Raw genomic sequence first — 22,300 nt, 5'->3', positions numbered from 1 at the left:
TCCACCTTTATAACGGTTATTAGAATCTGGAATATTTTTGTTTATTTGTTTATGTGTATCCCCAACTCCTAGCTACTAGGTTATAAACTTCTTGATGTCTGAAACGACGGCTGGTTCACTGCTGTATCCTCAGATCGCAGAACTTGCCTAGCATGCTGTAGGCATTCAGGCAACATTTGTAAGATTGATAGACCGACTGTACAGTGTGAGGAAGAGAGATGTAAGACATAAGGCTCTGTGAATGTGCATAGACTTTATTCTGAGGACATTGGAAAACTATGGAGGGTTTTAAGAAGGGACAGACACGATCACATTTGTGTTAAGAAAGACCTATCTGGTTGCACTATTGAATTATCGAATGTTTGGTGAACTTGAGCATTTTCAATGCATTGGTGAGGGTAGAAGCCAAGATGTCATGGACTGAGGAATTTAAAAAAAAAAAAAAGAAAACGATATAGTGGATGTAGACAGTGTTTCAAGAAGAGGAGTATAGGTATCTACTGAAGGAGAACTTGGGATGTCAGAGGAATATTTATCATGGAGGAGACTTAAACGTATTTAAATAAAAATGATCAGAGCTGGTGGAGAGGGAGACACTGAAGATAAAAGAGGTCCTAACTCACAGGGGGAGGTCTCTAAGAAAGCAGCAGGAGGGACCTAATTAGCCTTGACTGGGAGGAAGGACTGACTGGGAGGAAGGACACCTTCCCCAGTATAAGAATGAAAGGGGGATAACTGGAGTGAAGGCAGACTGGAGGGCATTTATTTTACTAAAGGCTAATTAGTCAGCTGGTTTTAATCTGTATTTTAAAAGTTCAGATACCACCTTTTAACAAGTAAAGTTTTCCTGTTCTCAATTTTCTTCAAAGTCAAGTATCCATATTTATGGTACTGAAATCTATGTTACAAGATTTTCTGAAGATGATAGCACTGATCTCTAGTCCCTTGTCTGAAGTCCTTCTACCAAATGTATTGCAGAAATCAGAATTTTTGAGATTTCAGAAAGATAATATGGCACATATACTGTATAGTATCATATAGCACCTCCAGTAGAATTGGGGGTAGCAACTACAGCTGACCCTTGAACTATGTGTAGTTGAAAATCCACATACAGCCTAGCGTCAGCCCTCTGTACACGTGGTTCCTCTCTATCGATGTTTCCTCCACATCCATGGCTCTGCATCCACGGATTCAACCAACTGCAGATCGTGTAGTACTGTAGTACTTACTAGTGGAAAAAATATTTGTATAAGTGAACCTGCACAGTCCAAACCCATGTTGTTCAAGGGTCAACTATATAATCAAACATCTCAGTATTTCTGCAGCTAAATAAAATATTCGCTCTAGGTGGGATAAATATAGACTATGAGTAGTTTGGGTAAGGTTTTGCTGCCAAATGTATTATAAAACCAAAAATCTTAGAGGACTGTGGGGTTTGGGTATTGTGGTAAAGGAACTGACGACCTCAAACAGCAAACATTTATATAGAACTTAGTACATGTAAGGCACTGTTCTAAGAGGCTGATTAATATTAACTCATTTAATCCTGAAAAGAACCCCATGAGGTAAGCACTATTATTATTATTTTATTATGTCAGTTGCTTGACTCAGTAAACATTTGTTGAGCACCTTGGCTAGATGTTGGGAGTATCAAGACTAATAAATCGATCTCTGTTAATGCCTTAATGTTATCGGGGCATCTAAATCATAAGTTGTAAATGAGTGTGATATGTATAAGCAACAAGAGTGATAATGGCTAACAGTTACGTAGTACCTCGCCAGCCCCACTCCCTCAGCCATGAAGCAGATGCAGCGCTAAACTCTTTTCTTGCAGCATCTCATTTCACTACCCCTTGCGATGAAGATTGATACTATCATCATTCCCAAGTAATTGCGAGGGCTAGGAGTTCTATTAACGTCTCAGTTCTTTGCTCAGGCAGCTAAACTCAGCTTTTGCCTACACTTCAATAAACTTCCCTAAACGAAAATCTTTGCTATCAAATTGTATAACATTTCCTTTGTCAGCTCTTTAAAAGTAATGAGGTAGTTCTAGTCAAGAAGTGAGGACGTCTAAAAAGGCTAAATTGGCAGAGGGAGAGTTTGGGATTTGGGGGGGCAGATTTTTTTGTATCTACATTTAGGTTAGAAATTGAGTAAATAAGGGAATGATCAGTAAGGAAAGGTACAACTTAATAGAGTGATATTAATGAAAAATGATAACCTTTATTGGGATTAGACACTAAAAATCCCACATAACCCTATTGGTTTAAAGTAATAAAGCGTATGTCCTCTTTTCCTCCACACACGTGATTCTGTTCCCCAGAGATAGTTGCTGTTGACACATAGGGGTGTATCCTCATAGACTATTTTCTATGCTGTATCCTCACGCGCATTTTTTAATGGAATCATACTGGTTGCACGTCTTTTCACACAGTAATATACCATGGACATTATATAGCCCAGTACATTATTCATTCTTCTGAATCTCATTATATGATGATCCATAATTATTTCCCTTTTAGTGGGCATTCAGGATGTTTCTGATTTTTGCCATTAGAAAGGATCCTGTGGTGTACATCTTGATACATATATCTCTATGGATTTGTGCCCTTATTGCTGTAGCATGAATTTCTGGAAGTAGAACTGTTGGATCATGGGATATATACATTTTAATCTTAATTGATACTGACAAATTATATATTGAGATTTTCAAATGAATCTTTTTTTGGTTGTTCTTTATGCCTAGCATCACTGCTTTTTTTCTCTTCTTATCAATTCAAAGAGAGATTTGGCCTAGCGTTTCCCCGTGGGTCTCTAAGTCAAAATGAAGGTTGAAAGTGTGTAATTCTCAAGTATCTGCTAAGCCTAGTGCAGTTTTAAACTTCATTCTTGCTTGGAGAACCTGGGTGTCTCCAGGGTTACTGTTGGAGTGGCTTCCAGCATTGTGAACAGTAGGCCATTTCTTCTCCTTGGTCCTCAAGTACTTGTGAGTCACAGCGTCGCCTGAAGTGTGTAGGAGCGCGGACCTGAGCGCTGGTCCTCTGCATTGTTTCCTTCCTTCTCTAGAACATGCCATTATTTTAGAAATGAACAAAAGCAAAAACTAAGCAGTGATTAGGGTTTTTTTTTCCTTCTTCTGTAGTCAGTAATGTTTTATTATACACCTACCTTCTACTGGGGCCATATCCCTGGCATTTTATGCATATAGAGAGCAGTAAGACTCCTGTTTTTTGTTGATTGTGACTTTTCATATAGAACTGTGGTGATCTTGCTCTAAGCCTGACAGTGTACATGTTCTGGAAGTTATGTACAACATTATTATTACCTTTCATTGTCTCCCTTATACTGGCCCACTAGCTTTCAACAATCGTATCTGATCAAGTCTCAGGCCAACTTTAAAACTCTGAGGACTTTACATTAACTGCAGGACAAAGTCCAGTCTTTTCGTCAAGTCTTCCTTAACTTCAGTCTACCTTCCATCCTCGTTGTCCTCCATCCCTTTCCAAATACCTTTCATTCCAGTCACTTAAGATTACTACGATTACTTGTATATTCCTAACAAACCATATAGATAATTTTTAATTCCTCTGGGTCTTTTTTTTTTTTTTTTTTTTGTCTACCTGAAATGCCTATTCCACCACACCTCACATCCATTGCCTAATTTGTACCCCGTTAATCCCTTCCCTGATTTCAGCTCCTGCAGTAAAATCCGGCCCAGGTATCACTTTTTTTAAATGAAGCCTTCATAGACTGCAGTCCCCCTCTGTGACAGCATGTGCAACAATACATGTTATTATTTGTTGTTTCCTTGTATTCTTGATGACTGTGGGCTCTCTGAGAGTAGGGGCTCTGTCTTTGTGTCCTAAGCACAGAGCCTGGAACATTAAATCTTTGTTGAATGAATCAACCCTCATAATAAATGTCTGCCTGCTTCAGAAGCCATCTTTTTCCATACAGTTATTTCAACTTATAGTCTTTATTTTATTACAGAAAAATAGTTCTATAGTTCTTGAGGATTGAGGACCATTTGAGAGTTATTTTTGCATGATGTACTTAAATAGTCAATTTTAAGGATATTAGTTTCAATGTGATAACGATTATTAACACTCTTTAATTGAATTCAGACCTTGCATCAAGGGTGTTACACATTTGAAATATTTGGCAAAATTTTAAAATAAGATTGACTATAGTCTAAATCATAAGTAAAGGAAATGTGTATCTAGAAGGCTCTGTCCCATTCATTGCTCTTGACATAAGGAGACAGTGTCGCAGGCTGTCTACGTACCTCATGATGCTTTTTTCCCAAATCTCTTAACTCAAGTTTCATGATCTCAAAAGGCCTCCTTCTGTGCCTCCCCAGTTCTGTTTCATACACCTGATTTCTGTCTGTGCTATTCTGATACTATAGTACATGTAAACACAAAACAATGTGTTATATATTGTAGTCAGAAAATCTTTGTAAAACCAGAATTTGATCCTCTTACATGTCTGCATAAAGCCCCTCAGTGTCTCCACATCGCCCTCGGGATAAATTTCCAAACTGCTTACCAGGGAAAAGGTATGAGATTTATTTACCTTGTATTTATTTATTTACCTTTGATTGGTCCCTATTTATCATTATCTTTCTATTTATCTATCCATCTTTTTTTTAATTTTTTTTTTTTTAATTTTTGGCCGTGCCGCAAGGCATGTGGGATCTTAGTTCCCCACCCAGGTATCAAACCCCCTCCCCCTGCATTGGAATGCATGAGTCTTAACCACTGGATGCCCAGGGAAGTCCCTATCCATCTTTTATTTATCCCTACTTACCTACCAGCCCCATTTCTTGCCACTCCCCTTTGCAGCCTGGGCAACCTCTTTCTTGAGTCTGAGGCTTGGAGGTGCCCTTCCCTCTGTGTGGAATACCTGGCCCTCAGATGTATCCTGGTTTGTACCACGTGCATAAATAGATTAGCATTTGTCTCTCCCACAAAACTCTGAGCTCCAGGAAGGCAAAGGTCACATTCAACTAACTTAACTCTGGTGTGGCATGTTGCAGGCACTCCATAAATATTATTGCATGAATAAATGAAAGAGTATATTTTACCCCACTAGGTGTCCCCAGCATCTTACACAGCGCCCGGCACATATTAAAGGACCCAATATTTATAAATGAATAAGTGTTAATGATAATGTAACATCATAACAACTGCTCCGGCTTTCTTTTCTATTTGAATGTGAGACTTTTTATTGTTTTTGAAGGTTTTCATATGAACGTTCTTACTTGAACCTTTTACACTGCAGAAAAAGTGTTTTTGTAAAGTAACACCTCCCTGTTTGTCTTTTTTTATTTTGAACCCTTATTTGAATAATTACCGGAATACAGTTAAGTAACCATGTTGTGCTATTTGAAGTAAACAAACAGAAAAGAAACTGCTCCCAGGCGGCCAATTTTGAAATGATGGCATATGAAACACTTATTTCTGTGTGCTGTCCAAACAGGAGTATTATCACACCAGTATTCTTTTTCTAGATTATAAAAAAATCTGTTATTCAGTTATCGTTATGTGTGCAAAATAATTTCACATATCTATGCAGAAGTTCTTGTTTAGTGAAATAATCAGAGCTGAAAAGTACTCAGAACAGACAAGGAAATACCATTGTATTGGGGGAGGGAAGGGAGGGGATGCTGAATCTAGCGTTCAGGTCTTAGTGCTTTAAAACATTGGAACTGAGTTTGAAATGTAACCTGTCGCATGGCAGCTGACAAGAAATACTTGCTGAACTAAATTACATGTAAGTACCACAGTGGAAGGTGTTTGTGTTACCATCTGCTGAAACATTAGCCTACAGTTGAGAAATAAGAAACATGTTTGCATACTGCATGAATAGATACGTGATCATATTAATTATTTTTAATCTTCTCCTCAGAGCTCAGTTCCAGAGAGGTTAAATAAATTAACAAGGTCACTGAGCCAGTTAATGACCGAGGCAGGATTACAATCTAGATTTCCTGATTCTCAGTATAATGTTCTTTTATTTTCATTGTAAGGTTTCTACAAATGAATGTCCTTGGTTCTGTAAAGGTAGATAAAGCTTGGAAACCTACTTGAGACACTGAAAAGTTTTCTTCAGGGAAATAAAGGTTGATGTCAATACATAAGCATTGGCACAAGGTCCCATGCTGGCACGCCTTTTATTATATTTTGTGAGATAAGTGGGAATAAAAAAATGAGACGGTACAGAAACAGGTTGTCTGTCTCCGCTCCTATACCTGGAATAACGTCACCTTTGTCCCCTGCACTACGAAAAAATGATCCAAGTTGCTAGCCCAGAAGATAGATATCTTGCTTCCTGCCGCCAATTTTTCAGCCAATTTTTTTCTCAGTGCAATGGACATCACACTCTCCTATTTCCCCCCGCAAAGGGTGCTGCCTCCAATTTCCAATTCCGTTAAAAGATTGGAGGAGAAAAGATGAAACATCAGTATTTTAGAATTTATTTAAACTATTCCTAAGTACTTGTAGACTGTGAAAAAACAAGCAACTCACCACCTTCATGATTTTTTCTTTAATATCTATCTAAGCAAATGCAACAAGACAGGAAACTAAAGTGAGCTGTAACACTTTGAAAGGTAAATGCAAACATCATTTTTCTCAGGGATTATATGTGTTCATGTCTGGGAAACTCAAAAGAGTCAACCGGAAAACCATTTGGAATAAGTTTTAGAAATGCATTAAAAAGGGCTTCTCACAGTTTTAGTGAGCTAATGACCTCCTATCCCAAGGGAGGGCTAGAATGGGAGGTGTTTCCCAAAATTATCTGACCCCGTAGTAGAACACATTTGGGAAACTGGTGATTCTGACAACACAGGGAGGATCTGTCTGGCCATTTAAAGAAAGATGACCTATTGGGCATGTTTGCACATGGCACGTACTACACATCAACGTATGTGTGCTGAAGCCAAAGAAGCTAAAATAAATTCTTGTCAAAATATTTATGGGTTTGATCAAAGCTGTTAGAATATGTAAACACACACACACAGCTCCCACCTGTTTCTTAGTTTTCTAGATTCTATCTTTCTGTCTTCTGATGGTATGAGTGACAATCGTAATCTTATGTTCAAGCAGCTTACGTGCTTAACATAATGTATTGTTGGGTTTGATAAATAAAACTCATGTGTTTGGGGTGTTTTTTCTAAGCAAAACCATACTGTTGCCTTCAATCAGATTGTTAAATACATTTTCCTAGCAGTACTTAAGTTACAAAAAAAATTTTTAAGTTTTCTAGTTAATAAATCTAAATGATAGCTAGATTGAGCCAATCTCTTTTGGAGTAGGACAAGCTCCATTTTATTCATTACCTGCGGTGTGTTATCTTCTTGATTCCTTGTTAAATATAATGTGCTCCAGCACTTTGAACCTATCTCTTGTAACGTTTTAAGAAATATTTCCATGCCTGACAATAGCTTCTTGTCAAGAGTGTTTCCAGGTGATCTGTTTAAAGATAACATCTCCGTAAATACCACTCCCCCTGGTATGGCATCTCTGTGAAGAATACCTTGACACTCTCTTAGCTTCTAAGGACTTGTCACTGGGCTCAGCTTAGCGCACATCCATTATTTCTATTTATTCTGCATAGGACCCTCAGATTCTATAAAACTGCATGCATCTCATTAATACTGCATCTTCAGAATGCCCTCTAAGAAATATGGGATTTTTGCTTAAGATGCTTTTTAATGAACATAAAATCATCTTAAGCAAAACATTTCTCAATTTTGACACCCACTTAAAGGAAAGCAAAATCGAACCAGGACCATTTACAGTTCTCTTGAGTTGAAAAGTTCTGAAGTTTAGGACACTGTAATAGAAGAAAGAAAATACATTTCCCTGCTAATCTTCTGTTAACTAGTTTTCCATTTTATTTCTAAAACCTACATTTTTGGAGCTTGTGAAGAAAAACCAAAAGTCATTTCCACTGTGCATGAGAAAGAGAAGGAAAAAGGAACATTTGGGAAGGGTAGCAAACCAGCTGCGTGCTAAGAATGGGAAGGGTAATGATTCCCTCTCCTGGGTAAACTATTGAAATAGGGCTCCCTTCTCTGTAATTGCTTTGGAAATGGTAACAACAGCACTGTGTGTGTGTGTGTGTGTGTGTGTGTGTGTGTGTGTGTGTGTGTGTTGACAGTTATAATATCTCAGTAAAATTGTCTCTTTCCTCCTTATCCAAGGATTTCCTGCTGCAGATATTTACTGTGTTCCGAATATTGATACGCCCAGAGATGTTCCCAAAGGACTGGACTGTCATGCGTTTGGTGGCTAACAAGTAAGACATTTACATTGATAATAACTGCAGCTCATTGCATGGGGGAGAGGAGACTGCAAAACAATCTTTTCACTTTGGTCTCAAGTTTGAAACCTCCAAATCCTGGAGTTCTTTTTCTTCGCCTCTGAATTAATTTCTCACTCATTTTTTGGTTTTTTGCTTGTTTATTTTTTGTTTTTTTTTAATGATTACTATTTGTTTTAAATAGGTAATATATTAACATAGTTCAAAATCAAACAATATAACAGAGTATGCCTTGAGAAGTCCCCCTCCCATTACCTTATTTATCACCTACCCCCAGCCTGAAGTAACCACTTTTATTAGTTTCTTACATGTCCTTCCATTGTTCCTTTATGCAGGGCCTAGCAGGTAGCACAATAGATAAACTCCCTTGCACATCTCTCTTTCACTTAAATCCTGGCAGTCTTTCCGAATCAACACATAGAAAGCTCCTCATTCATTTATGGTTTCTTTTTCTTTTGTAGCTGTATAATATTCTGTTAACTAGACGTACCATAGTTTATTTAACCAGCCCTGTTGCTGGGCACTTGAGTCGTTTCTGATCTTTCTTAATTCATTTTAACTCAGCAGAATCCATTAAGCATCTCCCATGTACTGAGCACTGGGAATAAGATATGACCCTTGAGTGGGACACATGAAGATTGAAGGTCCTGTTATACACCTGAGAAATGTGACCAGCAGAAGGCTGAAATAGTGCTCTGAAGGAAGTTCAGAACTAGATACAGACATATGGGAAGTTATTGATGTAAAAGTGAATCTCTGAGAGTTGATTAGATTAGCTTGTATTAAGCATATCGGGGGGCGGGGGAGGTAGAATGATCTGAGGTCAATACTTGGATGAATAGGAGTCAGGAAAGGAGAGTAGGGGATGGTCAGAATGGCAGGAGCTGTTCCTGGAGGGCACAGTGTCATGGATTTATCTGCTGTCACCCTTCTTGCCTCTAGTATCTCAGGATACAAAATGAAGATGAAGTTTTTTTAGGAAAGTGGCCTGATCTCCACACTTGTAGTTTACCCTATTTCATAAGCATTCTTTCCTTCAAGCCCACATATGCCTGCCTCTCCTTCTTCCTTTTCTCCCATCCCCAGCACTCCCATGCTTAGGGTGAAGGTTAGATTCTCCAGGTATCTATTCATAGGCCAAGGACGTTGTATGTCCTCCCCAGATGCCCAGATATGATGGTGGTAACAGCCTCAGGAAAATAGGGTTTGATTTTGATTAGATATGCCTAATATGGCTTCTGCTGCAGTATACATTTATAAACGGGGAGGTGTTAAAATGCTGTGTTAAAAACTTGGTGAAGTAACAAACAGTATAATATGGCATATTATATTTTACATAAGTACAGAAACAGCTTTTCCATTTTGAAGACTAATTGAGACTCCTGAAATAGCTCTCTTTAGAGTTTAGCATATTTAGTTTGATATCTGTGAGTAGAATCAAATAACTCTTCATCTGGATGTCCAGATGCTACAGATTTAAGTGGGAGCCGTTGGTCATGTATCTGCCCTTATTACCAAAGAGCAAATATTCCGGGTACCTGGCAAGGGCTATGGAGTGGTCCAGGGAGCCACATGGGAAGGGGTCCAGGCTGCTGACATCATCATCATACAGCATCATCATTTGGCCATTCTGCCTGCCCTGTGTGCAGAGGGATATTTTGAGTTGAATTAGAATTTTCAGTGGGGGACTTCCCTGGTGGTGCAGTGGTTAAGAATCCGCCTGCCAATGCAGGGGACAAGGGTTCGAGCCCTGTTCCGGGAAGATCCCACATGCTGCGGAGCAACTAAGCCTGTGCTCCACAACTACCGAGCCTGCTCTCTAGAGCCCGCAACCACAACTGCTGAGCCTGTGCTCTAGAGCCCGCGAGCCACAACTACTGAAGCCCGCACACCTAGAGCCCGTGCTCCACAACAACAGAAGCCACCGCAATGAGAAGCCCGCGCACCGCAATGAAGAGTACCCCCCCTCGCTGCAACTAGAGAAAGCCCACGCGCAGCAACAAAGACCCAACGTAGCCGATAAGTTAACTAATTAATTAAATTGAAAGAAAACCAGCAGCTGTTATTAAAAAAAAACAAGAATTTTCAGTGGCAGAAATTCAAACTGAAAGTAAATTTAACATTTTGTTCCTTTTGTACAAAGGCGGTGCTTGAGCTTCTGAAAACCATGGCAACCATGTGGCTTTTGATATGAGATGCCATCACGCTCTGCCCCACCTAAAAATCTCTACTCCATTTAGGAAGACTTTATTGTCACAGGAGTGGGTAGAAGACTTGGAAGTCTAGATTCTGTTTTTAAGTAAACATATGATGTTCAAGAGTTTCATCTATAATGTTAACCAAATAGGAACATGATTTTGTTAGAAATGAGCTCTGTGTAATGCATTTAAACAGAAGATTAGTCCCGTAGCAAACTCAAGAAAAAAGGCCATAAGCGTTTGCTGAATGCAATAACATCATTCCATTGCCACCCAAGTCAGTGCCGATAGGAATCTGGCACTACTTTTCCACTGGCAATGACGGGCTGTGGCAGATCCAACCTGATTCACAGACCAGGACCCCAGGGCCTGGTAAAGCACCTGCCAAGTTGGAACAGACCACCTGCTCTTTGCTGTTCAGTTTCCCTCTCCTCTCCTCATTTAACTGCCATTTCCCATTCAAATTATGAAAGCCTGTGGGATCTTTCTTGTGCTATACATGCAATGCAGTTCAGAGATAAGCCTTTAGCTGTTTGTGCCTTATCTGTAAAAAAATATTAACCTCAATAAATTGGTAGAAAAATAAATTTCTGAAAGATGTTAAAGATATTTTAAATGTGTTAAAGAGCACACACCAGAAGGAAAAAGTTTTTACTTTGTTAAACTGTATAGAAGCAAGTTGCAGAAGCTAGATCTAGGTCCCTGAAGTTGACCACCTTTTCCTCCATGATACTAACTTTCTTAGACAAATATTTGATAAGGGCCCCTCAAAGAGGCATTTCAACCTGAACTCCCACTTTTACTACCCACTTGTTTGCTTAATACGTGTCAAATTTATAGTAACTGGCCGAGAGGTCACCATTGCCCTACACTTGAACTGAACTGAATAGCTCATCCCGCAAAATATGTTATTTTATGTGCTGGTCCTTTCTTCCTGTGTTTTCAAGTCAGTTAAATGCCCTTAACTTTCTTCCGTCAACTGTGCTGTCCCAAATCCTGTAGCCTCTCTGCTTTATGTGAAGTCCTGCCGAAAGCTGTGACTACAGACACCTGGCGATTAGTATGGTCTTTTGTTTATTTCTACCTGAACGTCTCACATTGTGCAACGTAGTAAGTGTGTCCAGGCTAAATTTCACAAGGATAAGAAACTTGACTTCTGCCTGCTGGCAAAGCTCTATTGTGCCTGTCCACTGTAATTTCTTGGTAGGATGAGGACAACTGCTCAATCTGAGAAAGAGAACATAAGGGAGATGAAAATTAAGTACCAAAAATACAGGACACTTTGAGACAAGCTTCTCTCCACCCCCTTCCATACACATTGCAAAATACAGTACAAAAATAAAGTTACAGCTTTATACATATTTTCAAGGAGATAAATCTTGTAACGGACTTACTTACAGAGAAGAGTAAAAACTCCCAGGCCCTGCAGCTGAAATTTCAGGTCCTTATTTTGTTTATCTTGTGTGCATTTGGCTTCAAACATATACTTTTTTGTGTGTGTTTTTTTCCCACCAAACACTGAATTGTTTAGCTGATTACTGCCTTCACCAGTTTAGCATTCAAATGAGATCTGTGTAGCAAATAAGTGATGTATTGAATCAAAGATTCTTAGGGAAGGTCATCCATTCATTCACTGACCTATTCATTCAGTACATATTTTCCAGTGTCTAACGTGTAAAAATAAATGTCATAGAGATAAAAAGCACAGTTCTATGAGAGGGGTTATGAAAGGAACTTTGTTCTGGACTAGGATAGGAGGAGTTTTTTTGAAGGAGTGAAACTTGAGCTGAAATCTAAAGCAGGAGTTAACAGGCAGATAGCAAAGGAAGACTGTTCTTATCAGCAGGAATAGCATATACAAAGGCCCTGTGGTCAGAGTGAAGATGGCACATTCAAGGAGCTGAAAGACTGTGTGGCAGAAATGTCAGGAGGGAAGGAACAAGTAAAAATGAGATTGGAAGAAGACAGGGTCCAGATATTAGGGGGTAGAGAGACAAGAGAGAAACCAGGAAGGACCAGTTAGGAGCTTAATACAGCAGTCCAGGTAAGAGATGATGATGGCTTGAATAGGTGGATTGCAATGAAGGTAGTGAGAAGATCAGTTCTGAAGACAGAGATGATAAGACTTGCAGATGACTGGCTGTGGGCAAGAGAGAAAAAAATTTGAAGATAGCTCTTAGAATTTTGGCCTGAACAGAAGGACAAATGATGGTGCCTTTCACTTAGATGGAAGATGCTGAGAGAGGAGTAGCGTTAGGGGTGGGAGAGGTGAGGAATCCTGTATTGAACAGAAGTTTGAGATGCTCCTAGATATCCAAGTGGAGATGTAGGAGAAGAAGCTGGACATGCTTGTATCGAGCTCAGAGAAGAAGTCAAGGCTAGAGACATACATTTGAGGGTCATTAGCATTGGGTAGTATTTGAAGCCATCAAACTGAATGAGAGCACCCTAGAAGAAAGTATAGATTGAAAAGAGAAGACTACTTAAGCCTGGGCCCTGGAACATGCCAACCATTCAAAGGCCAGAATGTTGAGAAGCAACCAGCAACAGAGACTGAAAAGGGGTAGCCTGTGATGAAAGATGAGAACCAGAAGGGTATAATACCGTATGAGGAAAATATTTCATGAAGGAAGGAGTATCAGGAGCTGCTGGGAGGTTGGAGGATGAAGACTGACAATTATCCCTGGGATTTGGCAGTGCAGTGTAGATATTGGTGACCTTGACAAGTGCTGTTTCATGGAGTGTTGGAGATGAAAGTCTCATTAGAGTGAATTTGCGAACAGATGGGAATTGAGAAAGTGAAAGCAATAATTATCAGCTCTTTAGAAGATTTTGCTGTAAAAGGGAGCAGAGAAATGGGGCTATATCTGGAAGGAGATATGAGTACTAGGATTCATTTCTAAATATGGAATATTATGCATGTTGGTTCACTGATAGGAAGGGCACAGAAAAGAGAAATATTGATGGTGCTAAAGAAATCAGGCCCAAGTGAAGGAACGGTGTCCTTGGATGGGCAAGTAGGGATGAGAGCAAGTATTTCTCATTGTGCCTGTCTGTCAGCTTTCCTAAGGGGTGGCACCTGTCCACCATCGACTTGCACTGGAAACTAAATCAACTGTGTAAGCATGCAGTTTAGTTCATCTGACGTTGTTTTTTGTGGTGAGACTTCTCAATGAAAGAAGCTCACCACACTCAGAGTAGCACTGATCTAGTGCACAAAAGGAAGCTTGGCCTTAGCTAGGAGCACTGATACTTTGTCCATAGTAACAGGAAGGAAGACAGAGTATGTGACACTGACCATGAAAAGTTTTATGTTAGAGTAGCTGATCTGTTGAACACCCATTGTACTATTGTTTTTTGTTGATGGTGGTGTTTTTCTATTAGGGTAATTATCTTTAAACGCTTTTACTGTCCAGGAGGAAAGATAGTGATTTTTATCAAAACTATATATTACTGAGATGAATGTACCAAAAACTTTGATAGTTATAGCAAATATTTACACAAGAATTGCCTGCACACTGCATCTCCAGGTGAGTTGTGAGGAGCTGGTAGAGAGAATGGATACATGAGGAAAGGCAAGAATACATTAAGGTTTAAGCCTAATAGGTCAGAAAAACTGAGGCTTTTGTGACATGAGTGATTTTTTGCCAATACTGCCCGGAGGAGGAGGTCAAGGAATTTTTAAAAATTCTTCCATTTCAATTCTTGTTCTTTCTTTTTACCTCACCCTCACTGCATGCTTCCTTCACCGAAAGCAAAATTACTGATCCTTTAACTTCTTCCCCATTTTGGCGGATTCTGTGCTCTCCACTTGGAGTGCCTTTCTCCATCAGCTTTACCTGTCCTAATTTCAGTCTCTTCTTCAAAATATCTATAGAAAAGTATAAAAAGTTCTACAAGCTTTACATTTTAGAATTATCTAGTACAGCAAGTAATTATCACAAAGCATACATTTAAATACAGGTTTGAGGCTATAGTCATTCAACAAACACTGGGCTAGGCCCTTGGTGATGCAGTGTTTAACACGGACAAATTCCCCAAATGTCATTGCTCTCCAAGTTCCAACCCTTGTTTGTCTTCTCTTCCATCTGTAACACCAGACCTCAGAATGAACTGTCACATGCATCAGAATCACCTGGCTGGGCCCCGGTGCGATCTCACCAAGCCGTAGGCACTGGTGAGGCCCTAAAGTCTTATGTATCCTTCAGGTGTTGCTCATGTACTGACATTTGAGGACCACTAGCTCAGATCAGTTTCCCTGATGGCTGTCCAGGATTTTTATCTGCCCTAAATGTCTTTGTGGTGATTTCTTCTGCCCTCTTAACCTGCCAGGTTGTAGGGAAATTGTCGTACTCCAAATTTAGATCTCTATAGCTTTTCAGTGCACAAACATCAGCCTTGTTGATGCCCAATTTATCCAAAAGGTGCTTCTCTCAATCCATTTATAATTTATGGAGATGGGCTTTTGCTTCAGCAGATTATCAGGTTGGAGTAGTTTTCAAAAGGACGGTTTATAGGAGATGAGGTTTCTATAGGAGGGATAACGTTGCTTAAAAAATACTTTCTAAATGCCAGGAATGAAGTGGCAAGTGGAAAACTTGAAGAAAGAGCTTTGATTTCTTTGCACCAGTTTCTCTTTTATGTATACATCTATCCTGCTGTGCCATAGATTAGGGTTGTCAAAAGTGATCCTTATGCCTGCATTTCTGTAACAGACATCAGTATTTTGACCGTTTGTAGTAAAAGATTGCAAGGGCTTTCTTAGCTGTTGAGTTGGAGCGCTGAGATTTAAAATGTTCCCATATTCAGAAACTGAGTCTTGAGTAAAAGAATAAAACCAAAGGAGCCACACGGTTTTGGATAAATTAGAACAAGTAAAGAAAAATCCTTAAACACTACAGGTATCCACTACAGTGAAGGAGTAATAATGTATATATGCCTTTAGCTGGCTTGGAGACCTGTGTGCCAGGAAACTGTCTTAGTGCTGAGACATAAAAAGCTTTGGGAGCTGCCTCTGTGACTTGGGCTGAATGTTATGAGCATAAATTAAAAGCAATTGAAGTAGAGTCATTTTAAGATCTTTCTAGCCCTGAGGAGTCTTATTTTTGGAGGTCTTACCCTTCATCATATCAAACGTTAAATAGACCCACATGCCACACGCCAAAATGAAAAGCAATTTCTACAGTTTGCTTTTTAAATTATTGGCCTATGGAGTAAATCATTTAATTCCAATTACCTGTGATTTCTCAGCACTTCTGTTTACTTAGGAATTCTTGTTAAGTTATAAAAAGTAACCTCTAGTTTTTTCAATATAAAAGAAGTTGCATGACTATTAAATTAGACAATTAATGAAAATGTTGCCTTCTGTGGACATGTTATGAACCTTCTTTTAGTTTTTATTTTGCAGTTTTAGTTTTTGATTCCGTAACACTTTTTCAGGGCTCAATATTTTCCAAAGGCCCTGTGCCCTGTACCTCTTGGCCTGATTATAAAGCAGCCTTGATAAGATAAGAGGGTGAGGTGTTCAATCCAGAGCAAGGATGCAAGACCCATTAAAGAACCACAGTAGTCATCAGCCTAAAATTCTAGAAGGCAGGAGAATGTGAAGCAGTGTTGTTTGGAACGTGCTTCTGACTCAGACCTACCTCTCTAGAGCCTTGCTTTTCAAAGGGTGAATCAACAGCATTAACATCTCCTGGAGCTTGTTAGGAAGGCAGAACCTCAGGCCCTATCCCAGGCCTGCTGAATCATAATCTGCATCTTAACTAGATTACCAGGTACCCATGAAAGTTTGTCTAACTTTTAAAAGTCTAGAGCAGTGTTTCTCAGTTTTGGGTGTACATAGACTCTTCGGGGAGCTTTACCAATCCTGACGTCCAGGTCGCACCCCAGCCCAGTTATTAAATCTCTGGGGGTGTGATCCTGACATCTGTGTTTTTAAAGCTCCCAAGTGATTCTAGTGAGCGGCCAGCTTGAGACTCACGGGTCCTTCATAAAGCCAGAGAGGCTCCATATTGTTTCCCAGCAAGCACAGTTCAAGAAGCCGTGGATTTTTTTTTTTTCTTTTTGCGGTACGCGGGCCTCTCGCTGCTGTGGCCTCTCCCGTTGCGGAGCACAGGCTCCGGACGCGCAGGCTCAGCGGCCATGGCTCACGGGCCCAGCTGCTCCGCGGCATGTGGGATCTTCCCGGACCGCGGCACAAACCCGCGTCCCCTGCATCGGCAGGCGGACTCTCAACCACTGCGCCACCAGGGGAGCCCGAAGCCGTGGATTTTGTGTATGTGTTTGGGACCCAGCATATAAATAACGAGTGAGTAATCTTTGCCATGGAATAATCTCTCTCACTTGGAAGATTGAGTTTGGTGGTTCCTTTCCGGAGCATTGGGACCAATAACCCAAATCCCAGATATGTCATGTTTCACTAACATTAGAGGTTATTGTTTCTGAACAACAATCCAAGCTAGAGTTGTGGGCCAGAAGGTGGTTTTTGATGTAAAACTCAGGTGTGGTGGGACTGTGTGTGTTTCTCCATTGGATGTCAAAGCAGAACGTTTGTTAAGGGTGCAAATTTTTCTTTTTTAAACTTAGAAGCTAACACAACATTTTTACTCAACTAGGCTCCAATATAAAATAATTTTTTTTAATTTAAATAAATAAATTTAGAAGCCCCACAATCTACTAGATGCTGGGCAAAGAGTCCCTTCCTTGCCTGATAGCATTTCATTTTCTGACAAGTAAGCTTTAGTTTCATATAGTAAGATTTGAATTAACTACTTGGGAAACAGCATTATTGATTTCACCAGTGTCTGGACAATTGCCACTTTACACACCTGTTACTTGCAGGTGATTTGTCTCTTTGATAGGAAATTCACTGTTGATATCTGCCATTTGAGAGGGGAGAAGAAACCACAGGACTTCTCAATCTCATAGGCTTTACTTATACTTAATTTTCGTAGGATGATTCACTGAAAGATGTAAATGACATATAAAAGGCACATGTATGTAACACAGTGCTTGCTCATGGTAGAGCAAGTGCCCATGAAAATGGTGATTTTCTTCTCTTTCCTCTTCTTACCTTGAGCTTCCACATTCAACGATCCAACTCCTTAGCCTCGCTAATCCTCCTGCCCCACAAGGAGACTATAATAGTGAGTTTTCCAGCAGATTACAATAATGAACATTTAAGTTCTTCAAAGACTATAAATATTCTTGTAATTAGTGAATGCTCTTCTAATCTATATTTTACCAGTAGGACAACCAAGGTGTGAGGTTGGTGGGGGAGTTTTGTTTTGTTTCATGTTGTTTTACCTATAGGGTCAGACAGCTATATCCTTCAGTTACAAATCCCGTAATGAGAGCTGCGGTCTCATCACATCACAAGCGCTTACTTACGCATGCGTCTTAAAAAAGGCCAAAGACATTTTAAATATCAATCATTTATACGTTGGTGCTTTGTTTTGGGTGGTTTGGGGAGTGACCTATCTTGTTTCAATATAATGCTATATCTAACATTAAATGAACCAATTGGAAATACATTCAATTTTGAATATATACTCTTGTAGCTGTAAAAAGGAGCAGATTTTGAAGAAAATGGATAACTCAAGAGTTAACCAAGAATACTCACCAAATCTTCCTTTTTTAATCTCCCTAACAAAATACATATGACTGTATATGCCACCTCTGACAGGCTTTCCCTAATTTCTCCAGCTCAGAGATGCCCCATTCTCTAAATTGCTGTAACACTCACTGTCAGTTTCACATAGCTTAGTACTGGGTTATAGACAATTTCACAGTCTGTAATGGTTTCTTTAGTGGCAATCCTGTCACCATGAGAGAAGGAATCTGACTTCCATAGCTCTTACATGCCCCCTAACACCTTAAATGGGAGAGAGCAGGAGAAGATACCTAATAAATACTCAATGTGGTCTGTCGTTTTATCCTATCCATTTCATCTTTGGGCTCCATCTCTTTTTCTGTATTTTTTAAAAGTCTGACTTTCTTCCATGTTAATAAAATATAGAATATTATAGGTTTATTAAATCATTTTTGCTTTGGAAATTTACAAATTACAAAACATGAAGATATTAATATAATTCTGAGTCATATGAATTCATAGATTTTTCTGCATATCATTTCAGTGATGGATTTCTTTTCCTTCTTTTCCTGGGCATCTGTTCTCTTTTTTATTTCAAATATGAATTATCTAGTATAGTTCCACAGGCTTACTGAAGGTTTTTTTCTGTCTTAGTTACTTTATTCTTGCCTGATAAATGATTTTCACTAACGTGATGTTTCCAACTTAAAATGTATTCTCTTTTATCACTAGCGTTATTATTACAACAGTCCTGTACCTGTCAGATGCACTTCGTAAGAACTTCTTAAACGAAAACTTTGATTATAAGGTGAGTATCCATTTAGATGACTATCCTACTTGGGCTAAAAGGTTTCACATTGTCCCTCAGGAAATTACCTCAAGTATTTTCTTTCTCTTAGTAGTAGAGAAATAAAGTTATTCTGTTTACCTCAAATTAATCTTGGGCCCTATTAGTTTCAATTATGAATAATGTTAGAAGAGTTTTTCATTATATTTTTGAACAAGTTAGGTCTATAAATATGTTTATCAACCTGGTGGAAATCACAGTGCTTAAGAGGAGAGAAAGTTCTTTATTGTTACTGTAAATTTTAATTCTTATTCTTTTTGATCCCTATGCATGCATGACAAAAAGAACTTAGAGCATAATGTTTTTAAGACATCTTTTAAAATAGAGTTTATGTGAAGAATGTATTTACAGAGTAAACCCTTTAGTTCCTTTACTTCTCCTTCTTCCCATTTTTTAGAATGAATTAGTGAAAAGAAATAAAAAATGAAAGATTAGTAAGATTCTTTAAGACAGATCTCTATGTAAGTCTGCAGTGTAATGTGATACGCCTGGGTCTCTAAGAATTCTCGATACACCATTTTTAAAATGGGAAATGATAAATAAAAATGGGCAGTGCCTATCCTGGTTTCCCTTCTTAGTGGTGTTTTATGTTTTTTACATCTTTGTTTCTTATTCTTTTAAAAATAACCTCTTTTATATTAAACATTTAATAAAATGTCCTTATCAGGTAACTAGGAAATACAAAAAGTACAATAGAAACCAGTGAAATTTTAATGGTTCCATAATATGTCTTTATACTTTACAATAAAGTATCAAAATTTCATAATCACAGTGCTACTTTGTAATGTTCAAGTTGTTTCTACTGTTTTATTCTTATAAATTACTCTTTTTATGTGTATTCTTACAAAATAAAAGTTGGCATATATTCCTAGTTATTCCTTTGGATAAATATTTGTAAGTGAAAATATTGTTAAAGACTGTACCAATTATATTTGATTGCCTATATATACGCCAACACTAGAAGAGACAATTTAGGGGGGCAATTTGATAAAGGGAACAATTTTTTTTGCTTTAATTTGCATTTCTTACTAGTTATGTTATTAATTATTCATTAGTTATTAGTTATTAACTAGTTATTAGTATTGAATAATTATTGACTAAATTCATATTTTGTAAAGAATATGTTCTTGATTTTTGTTCATTATTTTGCTTGGAGTGTTATATTCTTTTTTATTTGTGAGAGCTCTTTATGTATAAAAGATATTAACTCTTTATAATATTTCTCCTATTTATCTTTAATTTTACATGGTGTCAGTAGAAAAGTAGTTTCCTTCCATGATGTCCTCCATGTTTTTGGTTAGGTTTATTTTTGGCAATTTTATTCTGATCTCTTTCTGATGCTGTTTTTAGTATAAGAGAACGTAGAAGATTTGTCTTGGTAGGGAATTTTTATATACTCTCTGAATTTAAAGCAATTAGCATATCCAAAAGAGTGTACGTATCTTTTTTTTCAGTTCTACATGGAAAGGGGTTCCAAAAATGAAGTCACACAGGAGTAAAGTAATCCAACTTATACCTCAGCCTCCTTGGAGACACGCAGACGTGTTATAAGAGAAACAAAACATCTGCCATTTAGCATGTACCAGAGAGCTCATGAAACTTGGGATACAACATTGAAGCAATACAAAAATAGATAGTATTTATTTAGTTAGTTTACTTCTTTGTTATAGAAAATTTCACACATATATAAAAGTAAAGAGTATAGTATGATGAATCTCTCGTGTACCCATACCCAGCTTCAACTATTACCAACTCATGGCCAATCTTATTGCAACTATATCCCCCATTCACTTACCACTTTTGAAGCAAATCCAAGGTATCATGTCACTTCACCTGTAAATATTTTTGTAACCCCATAGTATTTAAATATCTCATTCTCGTTTTAGATCTGGGATTCCTACTTTTACCTTGCAGTCATTTTTATAAACCAGTTGTGTCTGCAGTTAGAGATGTTTACACCTTCCAAAAAGAAAAAGGTGTTAGAAAAGTAAGTACCAGTGTATAATCGGGTAAGAATATGAGGCAAATAAAATGTGGTGCCTTTTAAAGAGTATTTTAGTTCAAGTGATTCATAAATCAGATCTCCATAACTAGAAATCATAGTGGAGAGGCATTGACCAAGAGGACAACAAGGAGTCCTTTCTGGAAATTTCACTATTTTGAACTTATTTAAACATTTTTGTCCTCAATCTTTCAGGATTCAAAATTACCATAGAAGCAAAAAATTATGAGACAAATCTGTTTTACTAAAGGATTTATATGAGGATTTGAATTAGAGGCATCAAGACGTGTACATTGTACAAAGTTCCAGTTATAAAATGAATAAGTCATGGGGATGGTGGGTACAGCATGGTGGGTACAGCATGGATACAGCATGGTGACTATAGTTAATAATACTGTATTGCATATTTGAAAGTAGCTAGGAGAGTGAATCTTGAAAGTTTTCATCAAAAGAAAAAAAATTTGTAACTAGTTATGGTGATGCATATTAACTGGACTTATTGTGGTGACCATTTTGCAATATATACAGATATTCAAATTGTTACATTATACACCTAAAACCAATATGATGTTATATCAGTTGTACCTCAATGAAAAGTCACCTGCATTAAACATCTTCAATTAAAAACATATTGCCTTTTAATTCAGAATGATAGATTGTGTCCTAAAGAGACACAGATAACTTCTTTGTTCTGGAATCTTTTTCACAGGTTTGATTTTTGTTCTATTTCAGGTATGGTGACATGCGGGTAACGATGGGTTGTGAAATTTTCAGCATGTGGCAGAACCTAGGTGAGTGATGAAAAAAGAAGCACCTCGATTTTTAGCTTATCACTGTCCTTTTAAGTGAACAAATGAAGAAGGCCAATTTACCAATGACAGCATTTGAAACCAAATGTCTAAATCAATAGAGAAATCTATAGAGACTAACTGACACTTTGGCATTGAATAAGGTTACAACTAATTCTGTAAATTGGTGTCTGTCTGAAAAATCACCTTTCTTTTGTGTGTTTCATTATTACTGAATGACAAATTTTATAATCTAACATTGTTCCAATAATACATGCTATTCTAGCAATGAGCTAACCTTTCAGAGTTTGGAATTGTAGCAGCTCAAAATTTCTAGAACTCTGAATCGAGGCTCTGAATGACAATAAATTTAGAATAAACTTTATGAAACATTGACTTGAACATCTGTACTCTTAGAAACTTAAAAACCAATGACCTATATCATGAAGAGTATAGCCAAAGGATTTTAAAGCATCTGCAGTTGCTAAGAAACAATTAGATCCAATTGTGTTAATCTGCCACAGCAGATAGGGCATATTATCT

General features: G+C 38.1%; 1 protein-coding gene across 3 annotated transcripts in view; it reads left to right on the top strand.

The window, feature by feature from the left end:
* DOCK4 (dedicator of cytokinesis 4) overlaps positions 1 to 22,300 on the top strand; it is a 485,013-nt gene that overhangs the window by 394,443 nt on the left and 68,270 nt on the right. For all 3 annotated transcript variants that reach the window (XM_079931089.1, XM_079931088.1, XM_079931087.1), the window contains 4 exons: positions 8,210 to 8,304; positions 18,853 to 18,928; positions 20,854 to 20,954; positions 21,702 to 21,760. In XM_079931089.1, the coding sequence (XP_079787215.1) occupies positions 8,210 to 8,304; positions 18,853 to 18,928; positions 20,854 to 20,954; positions 21,702 to 21,760 (331 nt within the window). The remainder of the gene's footprint in view (positions 1 to 8,209; positions 8,305 to 18,852; positions 18,929 to 20,853; positions 20,955 to 21,701; positions 21,761 to 22,300) is intronic.

This window comes from Stenella coeruleoalba (assembly GCF_951394435.1).
Source record: "Stenella coeruleoalba genome assembly, chromosome: 9".
Classification (NCBI taxonomy): Eukaryota; Metazoa; Chordata; class Mammalia; order Artiodactyla; family Delphinidae; genus Stenella; species Stenella coeruleoalba.
Note: the sequence above shows the minus strand (reverse complement) of the source record. Positions and strands in the feature narration are given on the sequence as shown.